Source organism: Haliotis asinina, chromosome 7 (assembly GCF_037392515.1).
Source record: "Haliotis asinina isolate JCU_RB_2024 chromosome 7, JCU_Hal_asi_v2, whole genome shotgun sequence".
NCBI classification, from domain to species: domain Eukaryota; kingdom Metazoa; phylum Mollusca; class Gastropoda; order Lepetellida; family Haliotidae; genus Haliotis; species Haliotis asinina.
The window spans coordinates 6,359,880-6,384,825 of record NC_090286.1 but is presented as its reverse complement, the minus strand read 5'-3'; the positions used below and the strand labels follow the sequence as shown (position 1 = coordinate 6,384,825).

The window sequence follows — 24,946 nt, the reverse complement described above, 5'->3', positions numbered from 1 at the left end:
GTTAAGCATTAGGCTACCCCACTTCATGTACAGAACTGGGACAGGTCAATATAATCAAACAACAATATTGTCGTACTGTTTATTGTACAAAGTATGTATACAAAACATTGTCCTTGACCATCCTCAGGAGGTGGGATGAAAAAAGTACCTCTGAAGAAAGCATGTTAAACCTTCACATTTTCTTTTTATGATTTTGGTCAAAATTCTTTTGATTAAGGAAGTGCCAAAAACATCGAAAGCTCATCACATCTCAGTCTTCAGATCTCTGTGTATATAACAATGAATGCATGCATCATACCAAAAGGGTACTGAATATTCTCATTCAAAACACTACATAGTGAAAGTATGTAGAACTGGTCCATGGGTTAACAACAGCACAAGACGTGCAGGCAAAACAGGTGCCCTGATTAACAGTGAGACAGTTGACACGGAACAATGGCAACAACAACCTGGCACCTGCTTCTTCAACATCAACCTCCATATTACCCACAGGTTAGACAAACCTCAAATGAAGCTAAGGAACACCCCATTTTTTAACATGTATTCTTTGGGATTATGCTACTTTTCTCAGTATCTTTCTGCTTGAGATGCTTTTTGGTCCTACCTAGGATTTCAAACCATCATGGATGTGATGCAACTCAAGAAACATACCATGGTCCTTTTTCTCGAAACATTCATATCCCTAAGAATTCTTACTTTTGATCAGTGTGTCTAGAATAGGATTAAGAAGTTTGTAATATCAAAATACACCATCTGTTACATTTGACCACTGTGTAATGGTATTGTGTCCATTTACTCCTCTTTTTATCATACGACTGTAATTAATGGCACAACATATTGGCCATGGTAGTTGATGGCACAACATATTGGCCATGGTAGTTCATGGCACAACATATTGGCCATGGTAGTTCATGGCACAACATATTGGTCATGGTAGTTAATGGCACAACATATTAGCCATGGTAGTTGATGGCACAACATATTGGCTATGGTAGTTGATGGCACAACATATTGGCCATGGTAGTTCATGGCACAACATATTGGCCATGGTAGTTCATGGCACAACATATTGGCCATGGTAGTTCATGGCACAACATATTGGCCATGGTAGTTCATGGCACAACATATTGGCCATGGTAGTTCATGGCACAACATATTAGCCACGGTAATATGACGTGAAAGAATTGGGTATCCTTAATTTCTTTTAAGTCTTATTCATTATGAAGACATTTTAACACCTAACGGTAAATGATTTCAGACATGGAGTATCTTCCACTATGATGAATTAGTTCAGAGGCATAGGGCATCAATAAATACATGGGAAATTAAGTTACTATATACAAAATGTTATATATACATGTGATTTTTTGTAAAGAAAGACTAGCCTGGACTATGCAATGGTAAAAATTTCGTCTCATTGCTATTCTTCAGTTTAGAATTAAACAAGTATTTGAGAGTTTTGGACAATCTCCATGTCTCTATAATATTTGCATTTATCGAATACTGGCTTTTGATTTCAGCTATACCCTTTGGGTTTGTTTAAATATAAATTGTTTATGTAGTTCTACCCTTCACACAGGACTAACACAGAAAAAGTTACTGCTTTCAGTTGAATATATACTTTGTTTCAAAAGTTTATACTCACTAGTGTAAATGTAGCCACTTATTTAAAGCATCTGTTCTGAACTAGATTTTGCAAAATATTCCATTCTGTTTAAAGGTACGGTTTACATAGAAACTGATGTATCATAAAACAAATTCATGATGTTGAAAAGATTATTGTCATGAGATATACATGCAAAACAATTAGAGAAAACTGCGGAATTCCTAACCAAACTTTACACCAAAACACAGCTGTTCACATGCACGATATCTGCACAATTTGATCCATGATCCTCATGCAATACATCTGCATACGGTTTGCACTTTGTTCCCTCAAGTTAGTGGAAAAATCAATCAATCAGTGAAACCATATACATGTATATACATCAAAAATAGTGCTAAGAGTGAGTCTAAACTTTTGAAACGAAGTATGTTAGTATATTAAAGTCAAGCCATTATATGTCTGTTAAATCCAGCCTCAGCAATATTCCAGCTATATGGCATCAGACTGTAAGTAAACGAGTCTGGATCACACAATCCAGTGATCATAAGCATCAATCTACACAAATAAGATATGATGACGTGTCAATCATGGCAGCAAGCCTGACCACCCGATACCATTACTTGCTTTTAACAACTGCATGGGTTTAGAGTAAATAGTTTTAGTTGAATTACAGATGTGTATGACTGGTTTCCTTCAAAATATTCAAATATGTTAGTGAATGTTTTATATCTGCATCTAGAAAAAGCATGGTATAGGTATTACATGGTAAACATTCTGGGAATACCGACACAGCAATGAAAGTATTGCCAGTAAAGGCAACACAGAGACTATAATGTCGACAATATTGCACATTTCCTTTCCTTAACAGAAGCAGTTGATCCAGATAGAGGGAGCATGGTATTTCACCGCACACCTTTTGAAAACTTGACCAAATGACAAGAACGGCTAACAGCCATCTTTATGGTATTCCAGGAGATTCATCTGCATCCCTACAATCATTGTCTATTTGAATCCAACACACTGAAGCACAGAATCCTGCTTCTGGGACACATGGAACCCAAACAAATTCAAACTGTGAACCCCTTTTCTCCTCAGATGCCATGTATCTGGCTCTGGTAAGCATGTTGTGACAGAATGTCAGGATGGAAGTGGTGCAATGGGCATGGCAGGTCAGATTAGGTGGTTCAAGTTTTTGCAGAAACATACAAACCCTTCTGCAGAAGTTAGACTGTGTAATAATACCAATGACTAGTTCCTGTGTAAGCTAGAAGGACCAAGCACATCCCCTGCCATACTCCAGCTCCTAACATCTGAAGGGATCTGTTGTGATGTTCATACACTGAAAGCTGTCAATGTGGATATAAAGCTGGCCCCATCTGCTGTGGATATCTTGATGATCCACTCAGATTGTACGAGTCATTTTGAAACAGAAGTCCATTGTTCCATGTTTGAGGATTTCGACTTGATCCATACATAAAATCTTGACCAGAATGTTGAAATGACAATGTGGCCCTTTGACTACCGTATGAGGTTCGGTCAAGCCAAAAGGTGAAACTAGTTTTCTGACTAGTCTGGAATCAGATCTGTGTGATAAAGATTCCAGGACTCAGTAATTCAGCACTGGGATGTATTTGCCTCTTGACGCTTCAAACGTTCCTTAGCCTCTTTACTGAAATGAAAAACTGATGTCTACAGCACACATAATCTCAAACATATTTAAGGAAATACTATCAGACAAACATTGAGAAACTTTTGTGTTTAGCTGTAACCATCAACAGTCCAGCGATCATAAATAATGAAGCAACTGCACAGCAAACATGTGCATGACTGTTTGTTTCAATTCTGCATTTATCTGAATGCGTAGTCTTTTACACCACTCAGCATTATGCCAACTTGATGACTGCAGTCTGTAAATGTGACTCTGGATCAGACCCTGATTGATACTAGGAGAAACCTAACACACACTGTCATGACATCCACCGAGTTGTCAACACTCACAACCAGATATGACGTGAGGAACCCCATAAATCAAATATCCAAGGTAGGTGAATGAGTTTAGTTTACGTCGCTTTTAGCAATATTCCAACAGTATCATGACTGGGTACACCAGCAATGGACTTCATACATAATACCCATGTGGGGATTTGAACCTGGTCTAATGCATCATGAGTGAAAGCATTAACTACTTGGCTACCCCACTGCCCCTACACCCAAAGGGGAAAGCAAGGTATGCTAGAGATCTATCCTAGAATCGTGAAAGAGGAATTTTGCATTTGCATTCTGACACATTCATCAAGCATTAAGCAATGCCATCAGAAGTACCTCCATATTCCTTGTCTGATAAACAAGCAGTCACTCATTTTAGAATTCAAATTACCTCCAGGCTTATATCTTGTGGCATGTTTGTTTAACACCACACATAGCAGTATTCTAGGCATGTGATAACAGAGTATAAACAATCTAGTTTAAGCAAGAATCCATGTTATCGGGTCCTTCTCTATGGGAGCTATAACTGGGAACTGAGTACACTTACTTCTTGTGGCGAGATCGTTTGTTGAGGGAGACAATGTTGGAGCAGATCATTGGCTGCAGTTTTTCTTTGAAGTTGTGGTAGTTCCGCTCCAGCTCTCGCTGATATTCCTTCTGCTCTGGGGGTATGAGAGCCTTGTTGCGCTGGAGTGCATCACTGCATCTGTTAGATGAAGCAAACACATCACCAATCTCATAAAACCACCATCAATATTTTACAGAATAGATCATGGTGTCGTAGGAGTAATTAGAGCTGCACATTGTTTATTACACGACTACAGTCACACGGCAACTAAGTGACTGGAACACACAGGTTGATCAACAAGCAGTCAAACCACAATCAATCATCAAGTAAGTCAGACAGCAAACCAAGGACCCCAAATACCAATGGACAAGAAAAGAATACACCAACAATGGACAACAAGTGCTGCATTAAACTAACTCACTCACTCACTCCACTTAATCCCAACAGAACAGTAACTCCAATGTCCCTTCAGCGTTACATGCATATCAGTTACTGATACATACCATCGACACTACAGTAGTGATACCAGCGAGTCTTACTTTTTGAGGAAGTCCTTGAAGCACAGGCGGAGCTTGTTGTGGTGTTTACTGGGGAGTTGTGTGCCACCTGCTACATCTGCCAGGAACACTAGCGCCACCTCCAGGGGACCCTGTAGATGAGACAACTCTGACAATCATGGCCTAGATGTAACTATATATTTCATCACGCACGCACGCACGCACGCACGCACGCACGCACGCACGCACGCACGCACGCACGCACGCACGCACGCACGCACGCACGCACGCACGCACGCACGCACGCACGCACGCACGCACGCACGCACGCACGCACGCACGCACGCACGCACGCAAGCACGCACGCACGCAAGCACGCACGCACATACTTTTGGTTACATGGATACTTTTGAGTTTGAGTTTTATATTTTATGCGGTACTGGACAGGAAGCCAATTCAGTGAGTAAAAAACAGGAATAATGTGGTCTGATTTCTTTGACTGAGACATCACTTTGCTTGTAGTATTCTGCCTCTTCTGAAGCTTGTGTATAAGATAATTTGGGAGACCCAGGAGCAGCGCAACACTTCCATGGGTTAATGGTCTCGCTGTGACTTCTGTACCTGTCTGGTGTCAATGTAAGCTCTCAGTGTGAGTACTGTACCTGTACAGCATAAGTGAATAATTTGGGCATGTACCTGGTTGACTGTTGTTCCAATACATCCCTGAAGGACCATCTGCAAAATCTTCAGATCAGGAGGCTCCTGGCTTAAGGCTAATGACAGTTCACGTGTCTTCTTCTGTACATCCTCTATAGCCACTTCCACAGGCGACAAGATTATCTACATACAGAAAACGCATACAGTGACCTCAAAGCATGGAAACAGTATTATGAGAGATAGAAGAGTGTTGAGAGAGTATTACCTTGCCTCTTATGACAAGCTTGGGTAACTGAAGATAAGGGTGTCAGATAAGGGAGGAGTAGAGTATTAATCAGAGTGAGTGAGTGAGTGAGTTTAGCTTTATGCCGCACTCAGCAATATTCAAGCTATATGGCGGCGGTCTATAAATATTCGAGTCTGGACCAGACAATTCAGTGATCAACAACATGTGGAACATGGGAACCGATGACCTGTGTCAACCAAGTCAGCGAGTCTGATCACCCGAACATGTTAGTCGCCTCATACGACAAGCATAGTCCCCTTTTGTGGCAAGCATGGGTTGCTGAAGGCCTATTCTACCCGAGGACCTTCATGGGTCAGTATTAACCAGTGATGACATCCCTATTATATGATTGTACAATATCAATATCTCCTACCTGTTGCCGTTCTATGACTGTCATGCGTGTCTTGACATAGGGGAATGTGTGGGTGGTTGTGAGGATGGTCTTCCGCTTGTACTGCTCATGAAGTTCACCGTGGGCGCGACCGTCCAATGTGAAGGGGGTGGCGTACATGAACCGTTCTGACAACATATAGTAGAGGCATAGTGAGGATGTGAGTGAGTTTAGTTGTACGAAGCTTTCAGCAATATTCCACCAATGTCACGGTGGGGGACAACAGAAATGGGATTCAAACAGTGTGCCCATGTGGGGAATTGAACACAGGTCTTTGGCATGATGAGAGAACATTTAACCACTAGGCTACCCTACCGCCCCATGAACCAATATATGTTAAGTAGACATGAGAATGGGAACGAATGAAAATGAGTTGGAGGTCTTTGGGGTTGCAGGTTTAGAACATTCACAAGAATGACCCCAGCATGGTTAAATCCAAGGACAATTGTCATCACTGTGATAGTCATGATGACAGCCTCACATCATGACTAGTGAAGGCAGCCATGTTACTAATGAAAGTCACTCATGAAAGTCTCAAGTAGTCAGTCCTGAAGCCAGTCTGAGCACTGCTCCAAGCTTAGAGTTTCGCATATTTCCCTGTTTGTTAAAACAAATAAAAATCTTGGGCATGAAAGTTAGCATTCTGACCAGAACACCATGTTACAACCATGTAACCATGAAAGTAACAACTCACAACCAGGTAAGTAACAACTCACTGATGTTGTAGTTTTTGTCAAAGTAGGTGATCCTGTCTCTGAACTCGTACATGTCGAAGTACGGCTCAACATAGGTGATCTGTATGTAGGCCTGCAACAAACAGCAGCACAACACCACATTGTGGGATTGAACAGTTCAGCAATATATGAAAATACTTTCTGTATATCCTGACAATACTTCACACATATCCTGACAATATTTCAAGGATATAATGACAATACTTCACGCATGTCTTGGTCATACTTCATGTATGTCGTGATAGTACTTCACATATATCCTGTAAATATTTCACATATATCCTGGCAATACTTCATGTATATCCTGACAATACTTTTTGTATATCCTGACAATTCTTCAATAATATCTTGACAATACCTCAGGAACATCCTGACAATACTTCACTTATATCCTGATAATACATCATGTGTACCTTTACAATACTTCTGACATATCTACAAAACTTCAGGTATATCCTGACAATACTTAAGGTATATCGTGACAATACTTCAGGTCAATCTTAACAATATCCAAATTACACACTGATATCATGATAATATGTTCGGAATACTGAGAGTATCAAAGTTTAATCTTGACATGTATATGGTCTTTTCATGACAAAACTACAGCAGAATCGGGGCAGTATTGAGTGGCGTCAGTCATTTTTCAATGTTGGAAGAAAGACTTATATACATTACTTCAGATGCAATAACATAAATATATGGAGTAGTCTCTCTTTTACCTTAGCAGGATCCAGTTTTTCCTTTTCCACAGTGTTGGAATCCTTCACAGTTGTCACAACGTCATAGCCAAACCGGTCACCATAGAAGCTCTGCAGCAGAACAACAGGAAATAACAGTGTCGGTATCCAACAAACCACAACAACTACATTTGACAGAGAGGTACTCCTGGCGACACACAGTGAGTAAAAGTGACATACAATGGCTACAGGTGACGTACAGTGACTCTAGGTGACACACAGTGACTACAGGTGACCTACAGTGACTCTAGGTGACACACAGTGACTACAGGTGACACACAGAGACTCTATGTGATACACAGTGACTACAGGTGATACACAGTGACTCTAGGTGACACACAGTGACTACAGGTGACACACAGTGACTACAGGCGATACACAGTGACTACAGGTGACACATAGTGACTACAGGTGATACAGTGACTCTGGGTGACACACACTGACTACAGGTGACACACACTAAGGGTGACATACCTCAAGTCTGTGAGATATTTCTGGGAGCTTTGTGATTGCAGGTTCTTTGTAGATAAACTCCTCCCCATCCAAGTCTCCAAACAATGAGCCATAGAACCCTACACGGAAATACGTCCCAAATATCCGCTTTCCTTCCTGAAACAGAGCAACTTATGTGTACTTATAGTTCACATTTTTTAATACCTAGCGAACATGTCACTAGCTAAGTGACTGAGTATATGAATTTCTTATCAACAACAAGAACTATATACAGTATGTCTACAACAATGGAGAACAAATCATCACATTCAGTTGACTTGAAACAAGCCTGACAACTCCCACTCTTCAGCCTCCATGAAGTAATGTCAAAGGTATTGGACCCTATTTAAGAAGCGACAAAGTGGTAGTGCCTGCCTCCAAAATAGTGAGGCTCACCATTCTGATGACATTGTTGAAGGACTCCTGCAGCTTCTGGTGGATGTGGGCCAACTTCTTGTAGTCACGACTTGCTTCGTGGATAGGCAGCAGGATCTTGTACACCTCGTTCACAGCCTCGTACATACCAGCCTGACAATACATACATTAGTGTAGACATCATAATGAGTGTGTGAGTTAGTTTGGTTCTGCACCGCTTTTAGCAACATGTATTCCAGAAATATTATACCATGGGACACCAGAAATGGGCTTCACACATTGTCCCTACATGGTAAATTAAACCTAGGTGTTCAGCATGACAAGTGGATACTTTAACCATAAGTCCTTCCTACCACCCCTAGACATCATAATGACAATTGACCTTATAAGCATGTACAAACTACTTTAAAAAATAATCTTCACTTTTCTTCTGAACATTTCAAAATTCAAGCAGTGACACGTACAGGCACCATCATTCACACAGAACTACAATTATAACAAGTGACTCATCATCATTCAAGCACACAGAGAGGTTTCACCTCTTGACTCACCATCGTGAAGGAGCTAGCAGTCTGCTCCAGCAGGCCCACAAGGCCATTCTCTGTGAAGTACTTCCCAGAACAGATGCCCTCCTCGTCTGGCGACACCACATCATCCGAGATGGCACTCTCCTCTAGCACATTCCAGGTAATTTTCTACAACATCGTCAACAAGACAATATCATCAGAAGACATCCTTTTAAAAAAATCCTCCTCAATATTAACACTACCTTTAGAATATAAAGCATGACAAGAAACCTGGAAAAGAGTACAGGAACATTTGCTCCTTCGTGTGTTCCTTTATCCATTTCTCTGAGTATATATCCAATGAGAGAAAAAACTTGTAGCCCATAATAATAATCATACATACCAATTTCCAACTGTAAAATGTCTTATACTCAACCAAATACACATACAATACCCAGACACCAGGACCCTGTTCACAACACTATCGTAGCACTATGACTGTTGTGCCACCTATACAGCTGTTCATAAAGCTATCATAGCCCTACTACTGTAGTACCGCCTATACAGGGCCCTGTTCATAAAGCTATCATAGCCCTACTACTGTCGTACCTCCTATACAGGGCCCTGTTCATAAAGCTATCATAGCCCTACTACTGTCATACCGCCTATACAGGGCCTACTACTGTCGTACCTCCTATACAGGGCCCTGTTCATAAAGTTATCATTGCCCTACTACTGTCGTACCTCCTATACAGGGCCCTGTTCACAAAGCTATCATAGCCCTACTACTGTCGTACCGCCTATACAGGGCCCTGTTCATAAAGCTATCATAGCCCTACTACTGTCGTACCGCCTATACAGGGCCTGTTCATAAAGCTATCATAGCCCTACTACTGTCGTACCGCCTATACAGGGCCCTGTTCATAAAGCTATCATAGCCCTACTACTGTCGTACCGCCTATACAGGGCCCTGTTCATAAAGCTATCATAGCCCTATCATAGCCCTACTACTGTCGTACCGCCTATACAGGGCCTGTTCATAAAGCTATCATAGCCCTACTACTGTCGTACCGCCTATACAGGGCCCTGTTCATAAAGCTATCATAGCCCTACTACTGTCGTACCGCCTATACAGGGCCTGTTCATAAAGCTATCATAGCCCTACTACTGTCGTACCGCCTATACAGGGCCCTGTTCATAAAGCTATCATAGCCCTACTACTGTCGTACCGCCTATACAGGGCCCTGTTCATAAAGCTATCATAGCCCTACTACTGTCGTACCGCCTATACAGGGCCCTGTTCATAAAGCTATCATAGCCCTACTACTGTCGTACCGCCTATACAGGGCCCTGTTCATAAAGCTATCATAGCCCTACTACTGTCGTACCGCCTATACAGGGCCTGTTCATAAAGCTATCATAGCCCTACTACTGTCGTACCGCCTATACAGGGCCCTGTTCATAAAGCTATCATAGCCCTACTACTGTCGTACCGCCTATACAGGGCCCTGTTCATAAAGCTATCACAGCCCTACTACTGTCGTACTGCCTATACAGGGCCCTGTTCATAAAGCTATCATAGCCCTATCATAGCCCTACTACTGTCGTACCGCCTATACAGGGCCCTGTTCATAAAGCTATCATAGCCCTACTACTGTCGTACCGCCTATACAGGGCCCTGTTCATAAAGCTATCATAGCACTACTACTGTCGTACCTCCTATAGTGTAACAGTATGACAGTCACTGAGCTAAGATAGCTTTGTGAAATATGGCCAAAGTGATGGCCACTTTACTTACCTGGAAGGCCACACAGCCAACTGGAAGGTAGGGTTTATCCTCTAGCATATTCAGGTACTCCGCCACTAGTCCTGCTGCATGCACCAGACACTGGGCTGCCTCGGCATGGTTGCTCCGCTAGCAACACAGAGGAAACATCATACGTTTTGTGAGTGAGTGAGAGAGTGAGAGAGAGAGAGAGAGAGAGAGAGAGAGTAAGTATACTTTGACACTGCTTTCAGCAAAAAACAGGGCGGGGGCACAAGAATAGGCTTCATACATTGACACTGCTTTCAGCATTATCCTAGCAATATCATGGTGGGGGCACAAGAATAGGCTTCATACCCTTGTAGGAATCAAATTGGGGCCTTCAGCGTGACTAGCAAATGCTTTCACCACTTGGCAAACCTCTCAGCTCCATGGCTTAATTGGTTTGGGTTTAAGAAACAGAAACAAAAAGAAATTCCTTGGTTAACCATTCAAATGCCATTAAATCACAAGCAATGACAAACCATAATTTTATGCCGCTTTTAGATGCAATTCTGCAGTATGGCGGCTGGGGACGCCAGAAATGGACTATTCACAAGCAATGAGTGACCATAGTTTTATGCCGCTTTTAGATGTAATTCTGCAGGATGGTGGTGGGTAACACCAGAAATAAGCATATCACAAGAAATGTCATTTTGCAACATGGCCGAAGGCCTCTCCCTTACCTCGCTGTGTTTCTGGGCCATATTCTGAAGCCAGGTGAGTCGGAGGTCTGGGGAGGTCTGGTAGCCCTTGGCAATGCGGTACATGAGGTCCAGCAGCATCTCGGGGTCATTCTGGTACTCCTTCATCTTGACAGTGTCAGACAGGATCATGTGAAGGTTGAACACGAGGTCTCGCACCTGGAACATCCATGCAGCATAAACAACACTGGCATCAAGCACATGAAAAACAGTGGATATTCTTTATCTGCTAAACTTTTTATCTCTAAATGAGAATTCACAAGCTAAAACCAAGACAGTGGGATGTTCTCGTTCACTACTGAACACTTGTCTTCACTTCAATAATGGCTGTATATAAAGCATCCATTTCCACACACTTGTGCATGATCAAGGTACCAACACTTTACTACCCAAGGTGCCAGCGAGGTATTAGAAGGTTCACAGTCGTGTGACTCATCCTACTGGGTACCCATTTTCTACTCTGTGAACAGTGGCAATTTGGAACACACTCCCTTGCCTATGAGGAGGCCACATGTATCATGTGTGCCTCATTGTGGAGCAGGACTGAAGTCCTAATGACACTCAGGAGTCAAGCTGCCAAACATGGTCACCCGTCCAAGGACTGTCCACAGTCAACGCTGTTTAACGTCAACTGATTTGTGACTTGAGCTTCAGACATAAGACCACTAGTGATACACATACCCAGTCCTCACATTAGTATTGTAAGAAGGATCTTTTCCTTCACACCTCGTCTTGGCCACTCCGCATCTGTGTGTTTCACTCACCTGCTCTGGGAAGGAGGTTTCCTGTAGCTCATGGTCGAACTCTGCATATGTCAGTATGGTCTTGAGGGATTTGCGGAGGTACTCCTCATTGAAGTTCTGATTCTGTCCCACAAGTGATGACAGAGACATTGTCACCTGCATCTTCACCCGAGCAAAGTTCTGGCAGCCAGAAAATGGACAAACATAAAGTGAGTGAGTGAGTTTAGTTTTACGTCGCACTTAGCAATATTCCAGCTATATGGCAACGGTCTGTAAATAATCGAGTCTGGACCAGACAATCCAGTGATCAACAACATGAGCATCGATCTGCGCAATGGGGAACCGATGACATGTGTCAACCAAGTCAGCTAGTCTGACCACCCGATCCCGTTAGTCGCCTCTTACGACAAGCATAGTCACCTTTTATGGCAAGCATGGGTTGCTGAAGGCCTATTCTACCCCGGGACCTTCACGGGTCACAAACATAAAGACACAAAGGTAGAAAAGAATGACCTACAATTATACTGATATTAACAAAAGGAATATTCCCACTGCATACCTTCAAACAATTTATTAACTTTTCTCTTTATTTATGATAGAGTTCATGGAAGCATTACAGTAATATACTGAACAGCAAATGAAACGCAACTCTTGTTTGTTGTGTCAAACTTGTCAAGAAGACATAAACATGGATGCATATGTTAAAAAAATTTCATTTTTTGCAAAACTTGTTCTTCTTTTGCTGTTCTGTATATTTCAGAGGAAAGCCAAAGGCTGTTGTGAGTGATGCCTTGCAGCTCGTCTGCCATTCTTACATTTCCCAGTTCGAAGTTGTGCCTCATCAGGAGGTACAGGGATGCAGAGGCCTGAGAGCGGGTGTTGCTGATGCAGGAGCTGCAGTGCCGCAGCAGACGCAGACACAAATCAGCACACTGCTCTGTCTCCTCCTCAAACAGCAAGTCCAGGAACTGTCCACAAAGCAATATGCACAAAGTTAGGCATGTCATGAACAGAGTATTATGTACATGGTCTCAAGTCACACAGATAAAAACAGATTTGCACACTTTTCCTTTCTGAAATGTGGGAAATCAAAAATCAAAACTGAGTGTATGACTGGCTTCAACATAATTCTTTTTCTGGTAAATATAGTTTTGAATTTTACTGCCCAATGTAGTTGTTTATGTAATCGCGAGCAAAGGACAGGCAATAGCACTGATGGAACAGCTATTATGAACATGAAACAATTTTCTGATGCCCTACAAGATAAAAATGAATGAAAGGGATGCATTCAGCTTTTCACAAAACTGGGCCAACTCACCCAATGATTACAGGAAGTGGGCCAGCAGTTATCTGAACGAGCGCCATCATGGTTTAGGACTATTAAAATGTTTGTGACATCATGTTTTGAGCACTCCGGGAATAGGCAGTCACATGATTATACTCACTTGTGAATTCCAAGAAAGCAATCAGAATGTTTTACTTTGACTATGGATATTTCTGAATATTATGACATGTAGTGCTGGTCATTGTTTTCAATTTTTCAAGATACAGTTTACAGTATATAAATAAGTAATAGTAATAAATAAAATGTTGAACACACTATTACAATTGTTTAAATAAATATCTTGCACTAGGTCATTAATGTGTGCCAACACAACTTCAAATCTGGCAATGATACTTCAATTTGCCAACGTAATGTCAGCTAGATCAAGCAATGCCCTGGCCCAGAAGCGTCCCTGGAATGCCTCATGTGACATCATCCTTCTAAGTCTACCGCATTTGACACTGCGCATTGGTGATCCAACTTAACACTGTCGAAGCAAACATCCTTCATCTCTGAGCCTAACTCATATCCCTCTGTGGATGTGGCATTACCTTGGTGACAAGTGCCCTCTGTGTGGAGAAGAGGTTCTGCAGCACCAGCATGCTCTGGTTGAGTCCGAGCATGTGCAGAAGGACACGCAGACCGCTGCTTAGGAGGGGCTGCATCTCGTCAGAAGTCTGTGCAATCTGGGGACAGCAGAACACTCAATAATGTCATGATGTCATGGGAGTAGGGAGAGAATGCTGATGACAACTTGGACAAGAAAGGCTCGTGAACCACACACAAAATAATGAAATAACTTTCTGTGAGACCATCATGTTCAATCAACAAGTTTCAGAAGTTTCATAAATTTTGATGAATCTATCTTTTCTTGAAACTGCATAAGCTGTTTCCAAAAGCTAAAAAATAAAAGCATTACAGAAAATTCACAAGAAAGTTCACATTTCAAAAATATTTCATTATTTTCAAGTACACAAATTCTCACAAACATTTCACATTTTTTCATCAGTCCTTCAAAACTAACAATTTGTCCAAAGTTTTCATTTCTCACAGGTTAATATTTTTACATGTAATTATTTTAAAACATGAACAGTGTTCACTGATTTGAAGTGTATTTCATTTATACAACAGCAGTACTCTAGTAGTACATGGAGCCACTCCAGAGCTACACAGGCAGTCACTCTAGCAGTACATGGAGCCACTCCAGCAATATATGGACACAGTTACGGCCACATACCTGCATAATGAGCTCCAGAGTGTCCAGTGAGATCATGCTGACCTCTGCAGCCAAGCTCCCCTCCACATGTGCGTCAGACTCAACGTCACGTGGCTTCATGCTGTAACACCAATGTTCAGTGTGAGAAATATTACTGGCAAGGTGGGTAAACTAGCCATAAAAGTTACTAATCAGCTTAAAAGTCCTAAAAGCATATTTTGAGTGAGACCAATAGTTGAGTGAAGGTTCAAGACACATATCCTGTGAGTGGATAAGCTTGCAATTACAATAAATAAAAAAACACTGTCACTCAAGATAAAGGGGGATAACTCTCAACTTGCAAAATTGATTAATTACCAGGATCATTTGTATTTTTTTACACAGGCATATTGAGTTACAGAACCTGGTAAATCGTTCAACGTCTTATTATATAAGAGGAATGTATAAAGAAAGCTTAATGTGCAGGCAGGTGTTTCACGCATTACCCAGCATCGTCATATAATAAATGAAGGATATCAATCCTGGTCAAATACCTTGTATATTTCATTGTGCCTTGATAAAATTAAGGTTTCTATAAATGGTGCATGAGGGTCAGTTACTGATCCAAGCTAGAACATAATCTCCGGAACAATCAACTTTAAGATTCTGGGTGAAATGACAAGAAGCAAATCTGAAGACAGGCTAGGATGAGGAGACAAGTGTGCATGGAGCTGACCTGTCCTGTATCTCCATTGAGTGCCGCCACTGGACCTGGTCCTTCCTCCACCGGAGCCTCATGGAGCCACCTTCTGGAGCCAGCACAGGTGGAGTCCGGTCACCTGTGGGGGAACAAACATTAGTTGAAAGGCCTCACTGCAATCATCACAAGTCAAGAACTAACTATAGGTAGTACTAGCCGTCATAGATATGCTTCTGTGAGATGGAACAATGTCCAATAGCCACATCATTAAGACACTACATAGATTTGCCTTAACTCACCAGATTCACTACACAAGCATCTTGAACTTACCAGCTTCCTCAACTGATCAGGATTGCCTCAACTCACCAAACAAACTGATTCAACTCACCAGATTCACCTGAAAAGTTGCCCCAATTCACCAGACAAACTACTTCGCTTCACCAGACTTCAAAAACTCACCAGACAGACTTACATAACTCACCGGACAGACTTACACAACTTATCACACAGACTTCCACAACTCAACAGACTTCAACAACTCACCAGACTTCCACAACTCACCAGATTTCACACAACTCAACAGACTTCCACAACTCACCAGACTTCAACAACTCACCAGACAGACTTCCACAACTCAACAGACTGTCTCAACTTACCAGACAGACTTCCACAACTCAACAGACTTCCACAAGTCACCAGACAGACTTCCACAACTCAACAGACTGTCTCAACTCACCAGACAGACTTCCACAACTCAACAGACTGTCTCAACTTACCAGACAGACTTCCACAACTCAACAGACTTCCACAAGTCACCAGACAGACTTCCACAACTCAACAGACTGTCTCAACTCACCAGACAGACTTCCACAACTCAACAGACTGTCTCAACTTACCAGACAGACTTCCACAACTCAACAGACTTCCACAAGTCACCAGACAGACTTCCACAACTCAACAGACTGTCTCAACTCACCAGACAGACTTCCACAACTCAACAGACTGTCTCAACTTACCAGACAGACTTCCACAACTCAACAGACTTCCACAACTCAACAGACAGTCTTCCACAACTCAACAGACTGTCTCAACTCACCAGACAGACTTCAACAACTCAACAGACTTCCACAACTCAACAGACAGACTTCCACAACTCAACAGACTGTCTCAACTTACCAGAGAGACTGCCAGAAGTCCCACGTCGACGCATCATCATCTCCGTGCGAGCATTACCAGTGCCTAAGATGGCTTCCTCCAAACGTGACTTCATGTCAGTGCTCCGCTTCAGCGTCTGCTGGGAGTACTGTGCCAGCATCTTTTTGCCCTGCCACATGCATACAGAGCGTAAAGTAGACATATGACACAGCTTCTTTGTCAGCATCACTGGACGATTATCCCCATACCCTGAATAACTGGATCTTCCCTGCAGAACCTCATTCAACTGATACCAACAAACTCGGGTCATCCTTAAGTAGTTGTCATTTTCCAACTCTCCATATCCCTTCAAGTTCATAATAAATTCATAATGAAACATCAATCCAATCATACATGAAAACATGTCCATATATATTTATTTCTATGTCATTCACAACCACAAGTATCAAAGACTTGCTGGCAGGCTTTCACAGGAATCTCTCAGAACCTGGGCCTCCTTTCACAAAGCACTAAGGGGATCGTAAATCACTAAGGTAACCTTTGTGCAATGTTAAAGAATGGAAGTTAAGATTAACCTTAGTAAAGGTTGCTTCAAGAAAGGCCCCCCTGATCAGTATCTCATCAAGGCTTATTCTCCACTAACGAACAGTACTCCCTAACTGACCATACCATAACTTGCCCCTCTTCACTTCATCCTGGTGCCTGTGGGCGTGGCCAGCTGGCCGACAGAGTGAGTCAGTCTTGACATGCCTCATGCCCTGTGCTCGCGATTATTACTAGTGGGCATAAGGCCCCTCCTAGGCATCCCAGTGTGTTAGCCCCGTCGTGGGCATACATGGGTAGGGTATATACTGGCATCATGCATGTCAGTTTCCACTAGTATAATCAGTATAACACTTGGAAAGTGGCAAATTTAACAGTTACATAATCTAAACAAATCACAAATCAAATAAATATACATCAACTTCCTCTAAAGAAAATCACAGGTTAAAAAGGAAACGTCTGCTAACGACTAACAAAAACAGGAGAAAGAAATATCACACAACTGGAACTTCTGGTAACGTATAAATCTCTCATTATCAGCAACATTTGTGAGCAAGATGCGACTCCCTTTAGGAGTTTATAAGATGTGCTTACAAAATGAAAATGAATTTACGAGTTAATAAGTTTATCATGTACTCAAATAGATAAATCATTATAAATAATCCAAAAATAATGGTTCTTGCCACTGTTCATGTATGTTAGAGCCTCCCTGGGGTTGACACTTGCTTACAAATGCTGACAAATACCCATCATTCTTCACAATCTAGCTTCAGGTCTTAGTCTACAGCTTCAACTCTTGAGAGAACTACAAATAAGTCCTTGCTTCCTGCACAACTGTCACGTTTCTACTTCAAGAAATGTAAACTGGTCGAGGTAGGTGAAAGTTGTTGCCATGGTTACGGACCTGTACCTGCCCTGTGGGATCATCTCGGGAAAAGCTGCGATTAAGCAGAGTTCCCGTGCCCCGAATAAAATCCTGCGACTTTCTCTGAATTCCCTCCCAAAGCTGCTCGTGGAGTGATTGAGATTTGGGCAGGGTGTGGCTTTTAGGCCGCTGAGTGTGAGGGGGGCTATCACCACCGTTACTGCCGCTGCCCCAATCTTCCAAGGTTTCTTCCGACGATGACAAGTTCGGACGCAATAGTCGTAATTGTGTCAGAAGGTCATAGTTGATGATTGCCCATTTGGCCTACAATACAACACTGGACAGTGAACACAGGCAAGCGATAAAGGACAGAAAATGTGAACGTTTCCTCCATTAGCGATCAACAGCCGGGAGCAGGACCCTTGTTTCATGCTGGGGTTAGCTCATCTCATCAGACATGCAGAAACGCAGGGATGTCTGCACAGGGTGATCTCGATGGTCACCATCATCTGCCTCATCCTTGTCGTCATGGCAACCAATCTGGATTTTCTCATCATAAACATCTTCATATCAGAATCGCATAGCTGCTTCACAAAAAGGGTTTTCTTGGCTGTTTACAACCATGGTGTGTCAGGACTTTAAAGCTATTCTGTTTTCATTTGCAATTTCAGGGGTGTATGACACTGAGCGGTGGTGAGTGTTTCTCGGTCACCCCATGCGAACATCCCCTATCTGAAGCCGATGGCATGCACAACACATCCCAGTCAAGGTCCATCCTCGCTGTCACCACCACCGCTGACACGCACAGCAGATGGTATGTGTCCATACACATAACAGCAAGAGACAAAAGCATAAAGGCTTGCTGGTCCCCGCAAAGCCACGTAACATTAGATGCATGCAAAACAAACATTAGTATAACAAAATGCATACATAAACAGTAAAGAATTGTTAAACAGATGTTCTTTTCAACAAAAGCACATATAGAACACAACAATTAAAAAAGCTTATTGCAAAAATGATTAGAAAATCCTATCAATTTTTAAGCACTGAAAAAGAGAAACAAAAATATAATTTTGGTATCTTATTCCAGAAATGGCTTTCATAAAAACAAAAAAAGTTTAGGTAGATCCCCTCACCAATAGGAAGTTGATTATGTACATGAGAAGACAGAAATTATTAGACAAAGCTGATTATACAGAAACAATAGAATGCATAGGTCTGCTGCCTCAGATAATAAATTCCATCTGGAAATACTGCAGAAAATAATTTGCCACTGACAATATTTTTCTTAAAGAAAAAACCCCATGAGAATTAATTGCGTGAAACACTAAATTAAACATTACTCAAAAAGCAAATTTAAGTTGTTCTTCAGCTTTACAAGGTAACATTAATACTACGAGTCATACAAAACACAATAAAGTACAAATATGCTTTGGTTTTGGCACAAAACTGTTATTGGTGAAACAAACTATGATACAGTCCCATTTGTATGAAAAGACAAAATTACTGACCAGCAATTAGTAGATTTATAAGTTTCCAAATAGAGAATCAAACAAAAGAAAAAGAATGATTTAACATGATACTGTGTGAGAATAATCAGTGTCTCGTGTACCAGAGCCAGAACATTGCTTGTACATCTTCCTTCTAGTGATTGAGGCTACAGACAAATCGCTTCTGCATCTACATCTACAAGTATGCAAGGAAGCCGTAATATTACTACTACAGAGAGCACAGGGTTACAGCAGGCAGTGATGGTGGATGAGAGATGACCAAGACAGACCCACTCCACACTCAGCCGACCACACCCACGCCTAGCAGTGAGGACACTGGGGACGGGAGACATCCCAGCCAACGCATCCAACAGGTACGGGGAGAGGCCGGGCATACAACTTCAGGACACCATGCTATTATGCTAGGGGATTGACATACAACTACGTGACAGCACTACTGATAATTGTGATGGGCATTAAGAACACAAGCTTCAAGGATCCTCTAACACCTACAACCTCAAGTACTGGTCAATCAGCTGCTTAGGTCATCTACATGTATTGTAGATAGACTAGCTATTTAATACACCTTCATCTCCACAGGGTCATATAAATAATGTAAGGGTATACAAGATGCAAATGACACATATATTTTGGAACATTTGTTTTCAACCAATAGGAAATGTTAGGCACAGATCTAGTATTTGTGGATGTCTGGTGGTTGAACTACCTGAATATTACCGGAATTCGTGCGCATGTTCTGTTCCACAGGTTGGTGAACTATTCTCTCTATTTCAGCTACATAAATCTTGTAATGTTCACACTTATTTATGACGTATTGCGACAAACACAGCTTGCTGCAAACCTAGACTGACCTACAGTATGGATTCCTGGGCACCTACTGTAACTTCGATTGCTCAAGAGGAGACAAGCACAGGTAGCTGGGGATTTATCTTAGCCCTGATTCCTCAAGAGGAGATGAGCATATATTGCTGGGGACCAATTACAGCCCTGATTCATAAAGATGAGACAAGCATATATTGCTGGGGACCAATTTTAGCCCTGATTCCTTAAGAGGAGACAACCATATATTGCTGGGGACCAATTTTAGCCCTGATTCCTTAAGAGGAATCTTATGAGGTGATAACACAGGATAAAAGACTAGAGCAATACATCCCCAAATGAAAGCACAAAATTCTGAGGCCTAACCAAACAAATTGACAGTCTGAAATGTGCACTACATTTCTTAGTCCCACAAGAGTCTTGCGTTATTTGATTGACTTAAGACCTTTGAGTCAACAAATTAGAAATCTCACAAACCCAGACTATGCTTAAAGTACATTTAATTTCAATATACCGCTATTAAAGTGATTCATACCATATTTGAAATTTTACTGTGTGACGAACTGTAAAGGATGCTTCAATGTATACCAGACTAGTGACCGTCATCTTTATGTAGGTTAGTTAGAAACAAGTCAAACAAACATTCAAACTCAACAGTCATGGTGATGGAAAGGGAGGCAACATCTAAAAGGTGAAAGGCTATCACCATGACAGCCGTTTCTCAGCATGATCTGTGATGATGTGGACCTAATGACCCAAATCTCGACATGCCGGTTGTAACATTGTAAAGGAAAATACAAATTCTACACTTATGCTACAATGCTCTATCCAAAGTCTTGGAAAGAGTTCATAAATTGGAAACTGAACCATAATAAACCCATGACGCTGAAAATCTATTGAAATTTGCAGTTTCTACAAAAAATGTGCCATAAAAGATTCATGTTCATATTTGACAAAATCTCCTTCTCACATACCAGTAAACAGTTTATCTTATCATGACACATCAAAACTGAACTGAAATCAACTTGATTTACACTCTAACCTCGTTCTGCAGCAAAATCAAAATGGCCATAGTCTAGCATCCTGTCACATGATCACAGTCAAGGTGAGATAATGCTATGAACGAATGAATGATGCTCATTAATGGTTTTGTTAGAAAATACAAAGCAACTTACTGACATCATGTTTGCATCAAAATGAGTTTCTAGCCAAGAAAAGCAAAACTCATACACCTGATTCTGTACAGCGCTACAGACATGGAACAGCCGACATCCATAATACTGGAGGGATACTTCTCGTATCTCTGGTAACTGTATGCCTGCTGCTACTGCAGCATGACTAATCTTTACTTCACGCTTCATTACTAGTTAATACTAGTCCTTAAAAAGCAGGTACTATTTTTAACGCTGTTGGTACTGCTGTTCGACTAATCATAGCTTTATTGATTGTTACTAGCCAGTGCTAGTCCTTAAAAAGCAGGTACTATTTTTAGCACTGTTGGTTCTGCTGTACCTATTGTCTGCACTCTATATTACTAGTTTTTCCTAGCCTTAAACAAGCAGACACTGATGCAACCGTGACTGATACTGCTGTTCAACCTCTATTCTGACCATAACTACTGAAGTCAAATTAAACCCTAAAGCACAGTAGCACTAAAGCTTAGACAAAGTGCTTCAACTCGTTCTCTATGCTTCAGAATACATACCTCCATGTTAAAGAATTTTAATTAAGCAGAACATCATGTGAATAAATTCTGGTCAGAAACATATATTAACAGCAAAAGAAAAATGCAACTGTTTTTGGTTTTTTTTCTTTCAGGTCAAGTTTATAAACAGAAGATATAAACATGAACGCATATTTTTATGAGATTCATATTTTTCGAAACTTAAGTTTCTTTTGCTGTTGAGTAAAGCTTTACTGTGAACGCAGTGACATTATTCCCCAAACTGATCCAGAATGCAGGGTGTCCAGATTAACAGGGTTCACGTAAACAGTATCTCTGTTGCACTACTGAGACATCATCAATATACTTTTCAACTGCTGGAATAAAGCCACAGCAAGAATACAACACGCTGAAGCTTACAAAAGGCCTGCAAGTTTGCAATGCATCTTAGCACCAATGCTATTGATATTCATAGTTTAGCTGTCACAACAGATCCAGTGCTAAGACAGATAAGTGGAACAGAATCAGCTTATCACTAAGTTGCCTTGCTGCTACCATAACTACTGGTGCTAAGGGTGGATATTAATTGTTTGTGGATATTATCTGCAACACAGCAAAAAGTAGCCCACGATCAGGTTACATTAGTAGACATGCTCACAGTACACGCCTTGAGTCGAAACACTGGATGATGCAGTTATAGGATGAATGTTGAACATGTCACCATGGTTACTGCTATTAACAACTCTCATTAGATTACTTTTGGTAAGTGTCAATGAGGATATAATTTATACACATCAAGAAACAAATTAAGATTAAGAGGAATTCAGTTTTGTAAATGTTATGCTTAGAATTGTAGCCAGCTTATTAAAATCAAACTTTGATCACACAAAGATCAACATCTATCTAATGAAAAGTTTTGATGATCAAACTGAACGCATCATTTCTTAGTACTAACAAAATGACTGAGATCAACAACCATATTTCACCAAATACTGCAAGTCATGACATTAACGCAAGCAGGGCCTAGATTTTCGAAGCTCTCTTAGTGCAAAGACAGCTGTAAGTGCTATACCTTAACATTAACTTATGACTATCTCAGTACTAAGAGAGCTACGAAAATATAAGTCCATTACCTCTTACAAAAAACATTTTCAATCACATGACATGAAGAATTACTTTGTAAAATTGTTAAAAATGCATTATTTTTAGTATAAGAAAACTCACTGCATTTCAATGGGTCGTTATTGGCAGTAAGGACGATATTATTCCATTGCCAATAATTTCATGACTTACAGAATCTGGACGATGTAATGAATATGAGCAGTTAAACACGGGCAGCAGGTGCCCTTCAGAAAGGATTAGGGTATTGAGAACCTTGTACTCGAAGTTGGACACGCAGAAGTAGACGACCTCCAGGAGCTTGTTCAGCTTCACCATCGGCAGGTCCCCCCACCATTGCTTCAACAAGGAGTGTTCAGCATTCTTCAACACCCACAGGAAACAGATGAGCAAGTTCCTTGTGGTTTCCATGTTCAGAGGACATTTCCGAATCTGGAATTTGGTAAAACCATCAATGGGACATCAAATCGCCAAGTCTGTTCTTGGCACATCTGTCATGAAAGTTCTGAGTACTGGATGGTACTGGGACACTGTTAACACCTGTAAGTAGGCTCTTACCACAAGCGTTTGGGAAAAAAACTTTATACTACTTTACATTTATGGACAAGATCATCACGATATGGGTTTGTGTTTATATCTTCACTAGAATCTCTGCACTTCACTCAGATTGTGTGACTCAAATATAACATACATTGTGCATTTATGTTTATATCACAGTTCTCTCCAGGTATAACATTACCAGTACCATTTCTTCATGCCAGTACCATTTCTTCTGAAAGGGATGGAATATGTAAAGCAAGAAAAGATGACTTGTTTGAGTGGCCTTTTAGAAGTTGAGGTGTACAAATAGGACAAATTGTATGGATAACAACTTCTTTATTGCGTGATAGCGACGTTTCCGTGCAGATTCTTGTACCGTTGTCAAGTATGACTACGTTTCGGTGCAGATTCTTGTACCGTTGTCAAGTATGACTACATTTCGGTGCAGATTCTTGTACCGTTGTCAAGTATGACTACGTTTCGGTGCAGATTCTTGTACCGTTGTCAAGTATGACTACGTTTCGGTGCAGATTCTTGTACCGTTGTCAAGTATGACTACGTTTCGGTGCAGATTCTTGTACCGTTGTCATACTTGACATACTTGTCATACTTGACAACGGTACAAGAATCTGCACCGAAACGTCGCTATCACGCAATAAAGAAGTTGTTATCCATACAAGAAAAGATGAATATTATGATTTCAATACCAAACATAATGACACTCAAGGACTCGGTTCGCCCAGTCTAAGGTTCTGCAATTTGCAACGTAGAGCTGCCTCCTTTTGATATGCCAGAATCCTATGATGATGCATGAATCCATGTTTGCCATAAGCATTATTCTATGTCTGTTAGCACTATCCATGCTTGTGAATTTCACCAAAATTGTAGTTGTACAGACTGCATCACTCTTATCCCACATCGAGCTGTTACACTGTGATACAATGGAAATACTGTCTGCAGCCACGCAAAACCACTCCCCTAATGACGTCAGTCATATCATTTGCCTAGCTGATCATTAGCTACACTCATTAGCTCATTAGCTACACTGATCTTACCTTCCCTGATGGCTCATTTGGGTCATATGGCGCCTCTCCACTGGCACAAAAGGACGCACCAGCAATAGCCAGGGCTAGTTTCTTGCTGATCTTGTCGCCCTCTTCATCAAAGTTGCTTGATTCTCTGTTCCGACCTTCAGCATTTGGGTCATACATCTGGGGTAGTGCCTCCATCACAATCCCAACAAGAGGCAGGTACATGGCAGCCAGACGACCTTTCACTTCTGGGTTGGTGTAACGAACATCCAGATCATGGTTGTACAGCAAGTTGCGAACAACATTAACAGCCCTCTGATGGATGGATGGGTTGCTGCAATAGAAACAATCCTTAAAAAATTTTGTCAGTACTAGTAATATCTGTTCTTTTA

The 24,946-nt window shown here is 41.3% G+C and overlaps 1 protein-coding gene across 3 annotated transcripts in view; it reads right to left on the bottom strand.

Moving 5' to 3' along the window:
• Positions 1 to 65: 65 nt before the first annotated feature.
• LOC137290235 (dedicator of cytokinesis protein 7-like) overlaps positions 66 to 24,946 on the bottom strand; it is a 57,160-nt gene continuing 32,279 nt past the window's right edge. For 2 of the 3 annotated variants that reach the window (XM_067820988.1, XM_067820989.1), the window contains exons 28-48: positions 24,579 to 24,888; positions 23,239 to 23,415; positions 17,911 to 18,195; positions 16,485 to 16,632; positions 15,345 to 15,447; positions 14,651 to 14,750; positions 13,965 to 14,099; positions 12,905 to 13,057; positions 12,111 to 12,269; positions 11,329 to 11,505; positions 10,637 to 10,753; positions 8,884 to 9,027; positions 8,354 to 8,485; positions 7,940 to 8,074; positions 7,448 to 7,537; positions 6,708 to 6,798; positions 5,974 to 6,119; positions 5,354 to 5,497; positions 4,700 to 4,809; positions 4,140 to 4,298; positions 66 to 3,275 (exon numbers count right to left, since the gene is read on the bottom strand). In XM_067820988.1, coding sequence (XP_067677089.1) covers positions 3,221 to 3,275; positions 4,140 to 4,298; positions 4,700 to 4,809; positions 5,354 to 5,497; positions 5,974 to 6,119; positions 6,708 to 6,798; positions 7,448 to 7,537; positions 7,940 to 8,074; positions 8,354 to 8,485; positions 8,884 to 9,027; positions 10,637 to 10,753; positions 11,329 to 11,505; positions 12,111 to 12,269; positions 12,905 to 13,057; positions 13,965 to 14,099; positions 14,651 to 14,750; positions 15,345 to 15,447; positions 16,485 to 16,632; positions 17,911 to 18,195; positions 23,239 to 23,415; positions 24,579 to 24,888 — 3,070 coding nt within the window. In that variant the 3' untranslated portion in view covers positions 66 to 3,220. The remainder of the gene's footprint in view (positions 3,276 to 4,139; positions 4,299 to 4,699; positions 4,810 to 5,353; positions 5,498 to 5,973; positions 6,120 to 6,707; positions 6,799 to 7,447; positions 7,538 to 7,939; positions 8,075 to 8,353; positions 8,486 to 8,883; positions 9,028 to 10,636; positions 10,754 to 11,328; positions 11,506 to 12,110; positions 12,270 to 12,904; positions 13,058 to 13,964; positions 14,100 to 14,650; positions 14,751 to 15,344; positions 15,448 to 16,484; positions 16,633 to 17,910; positions 18,196 to 23,238; positions 23,416 to 24,578; positions 24,889 to 24,946) is intronic. The other variant, XM_067820990.1, reaches the window with a different exon arrangement.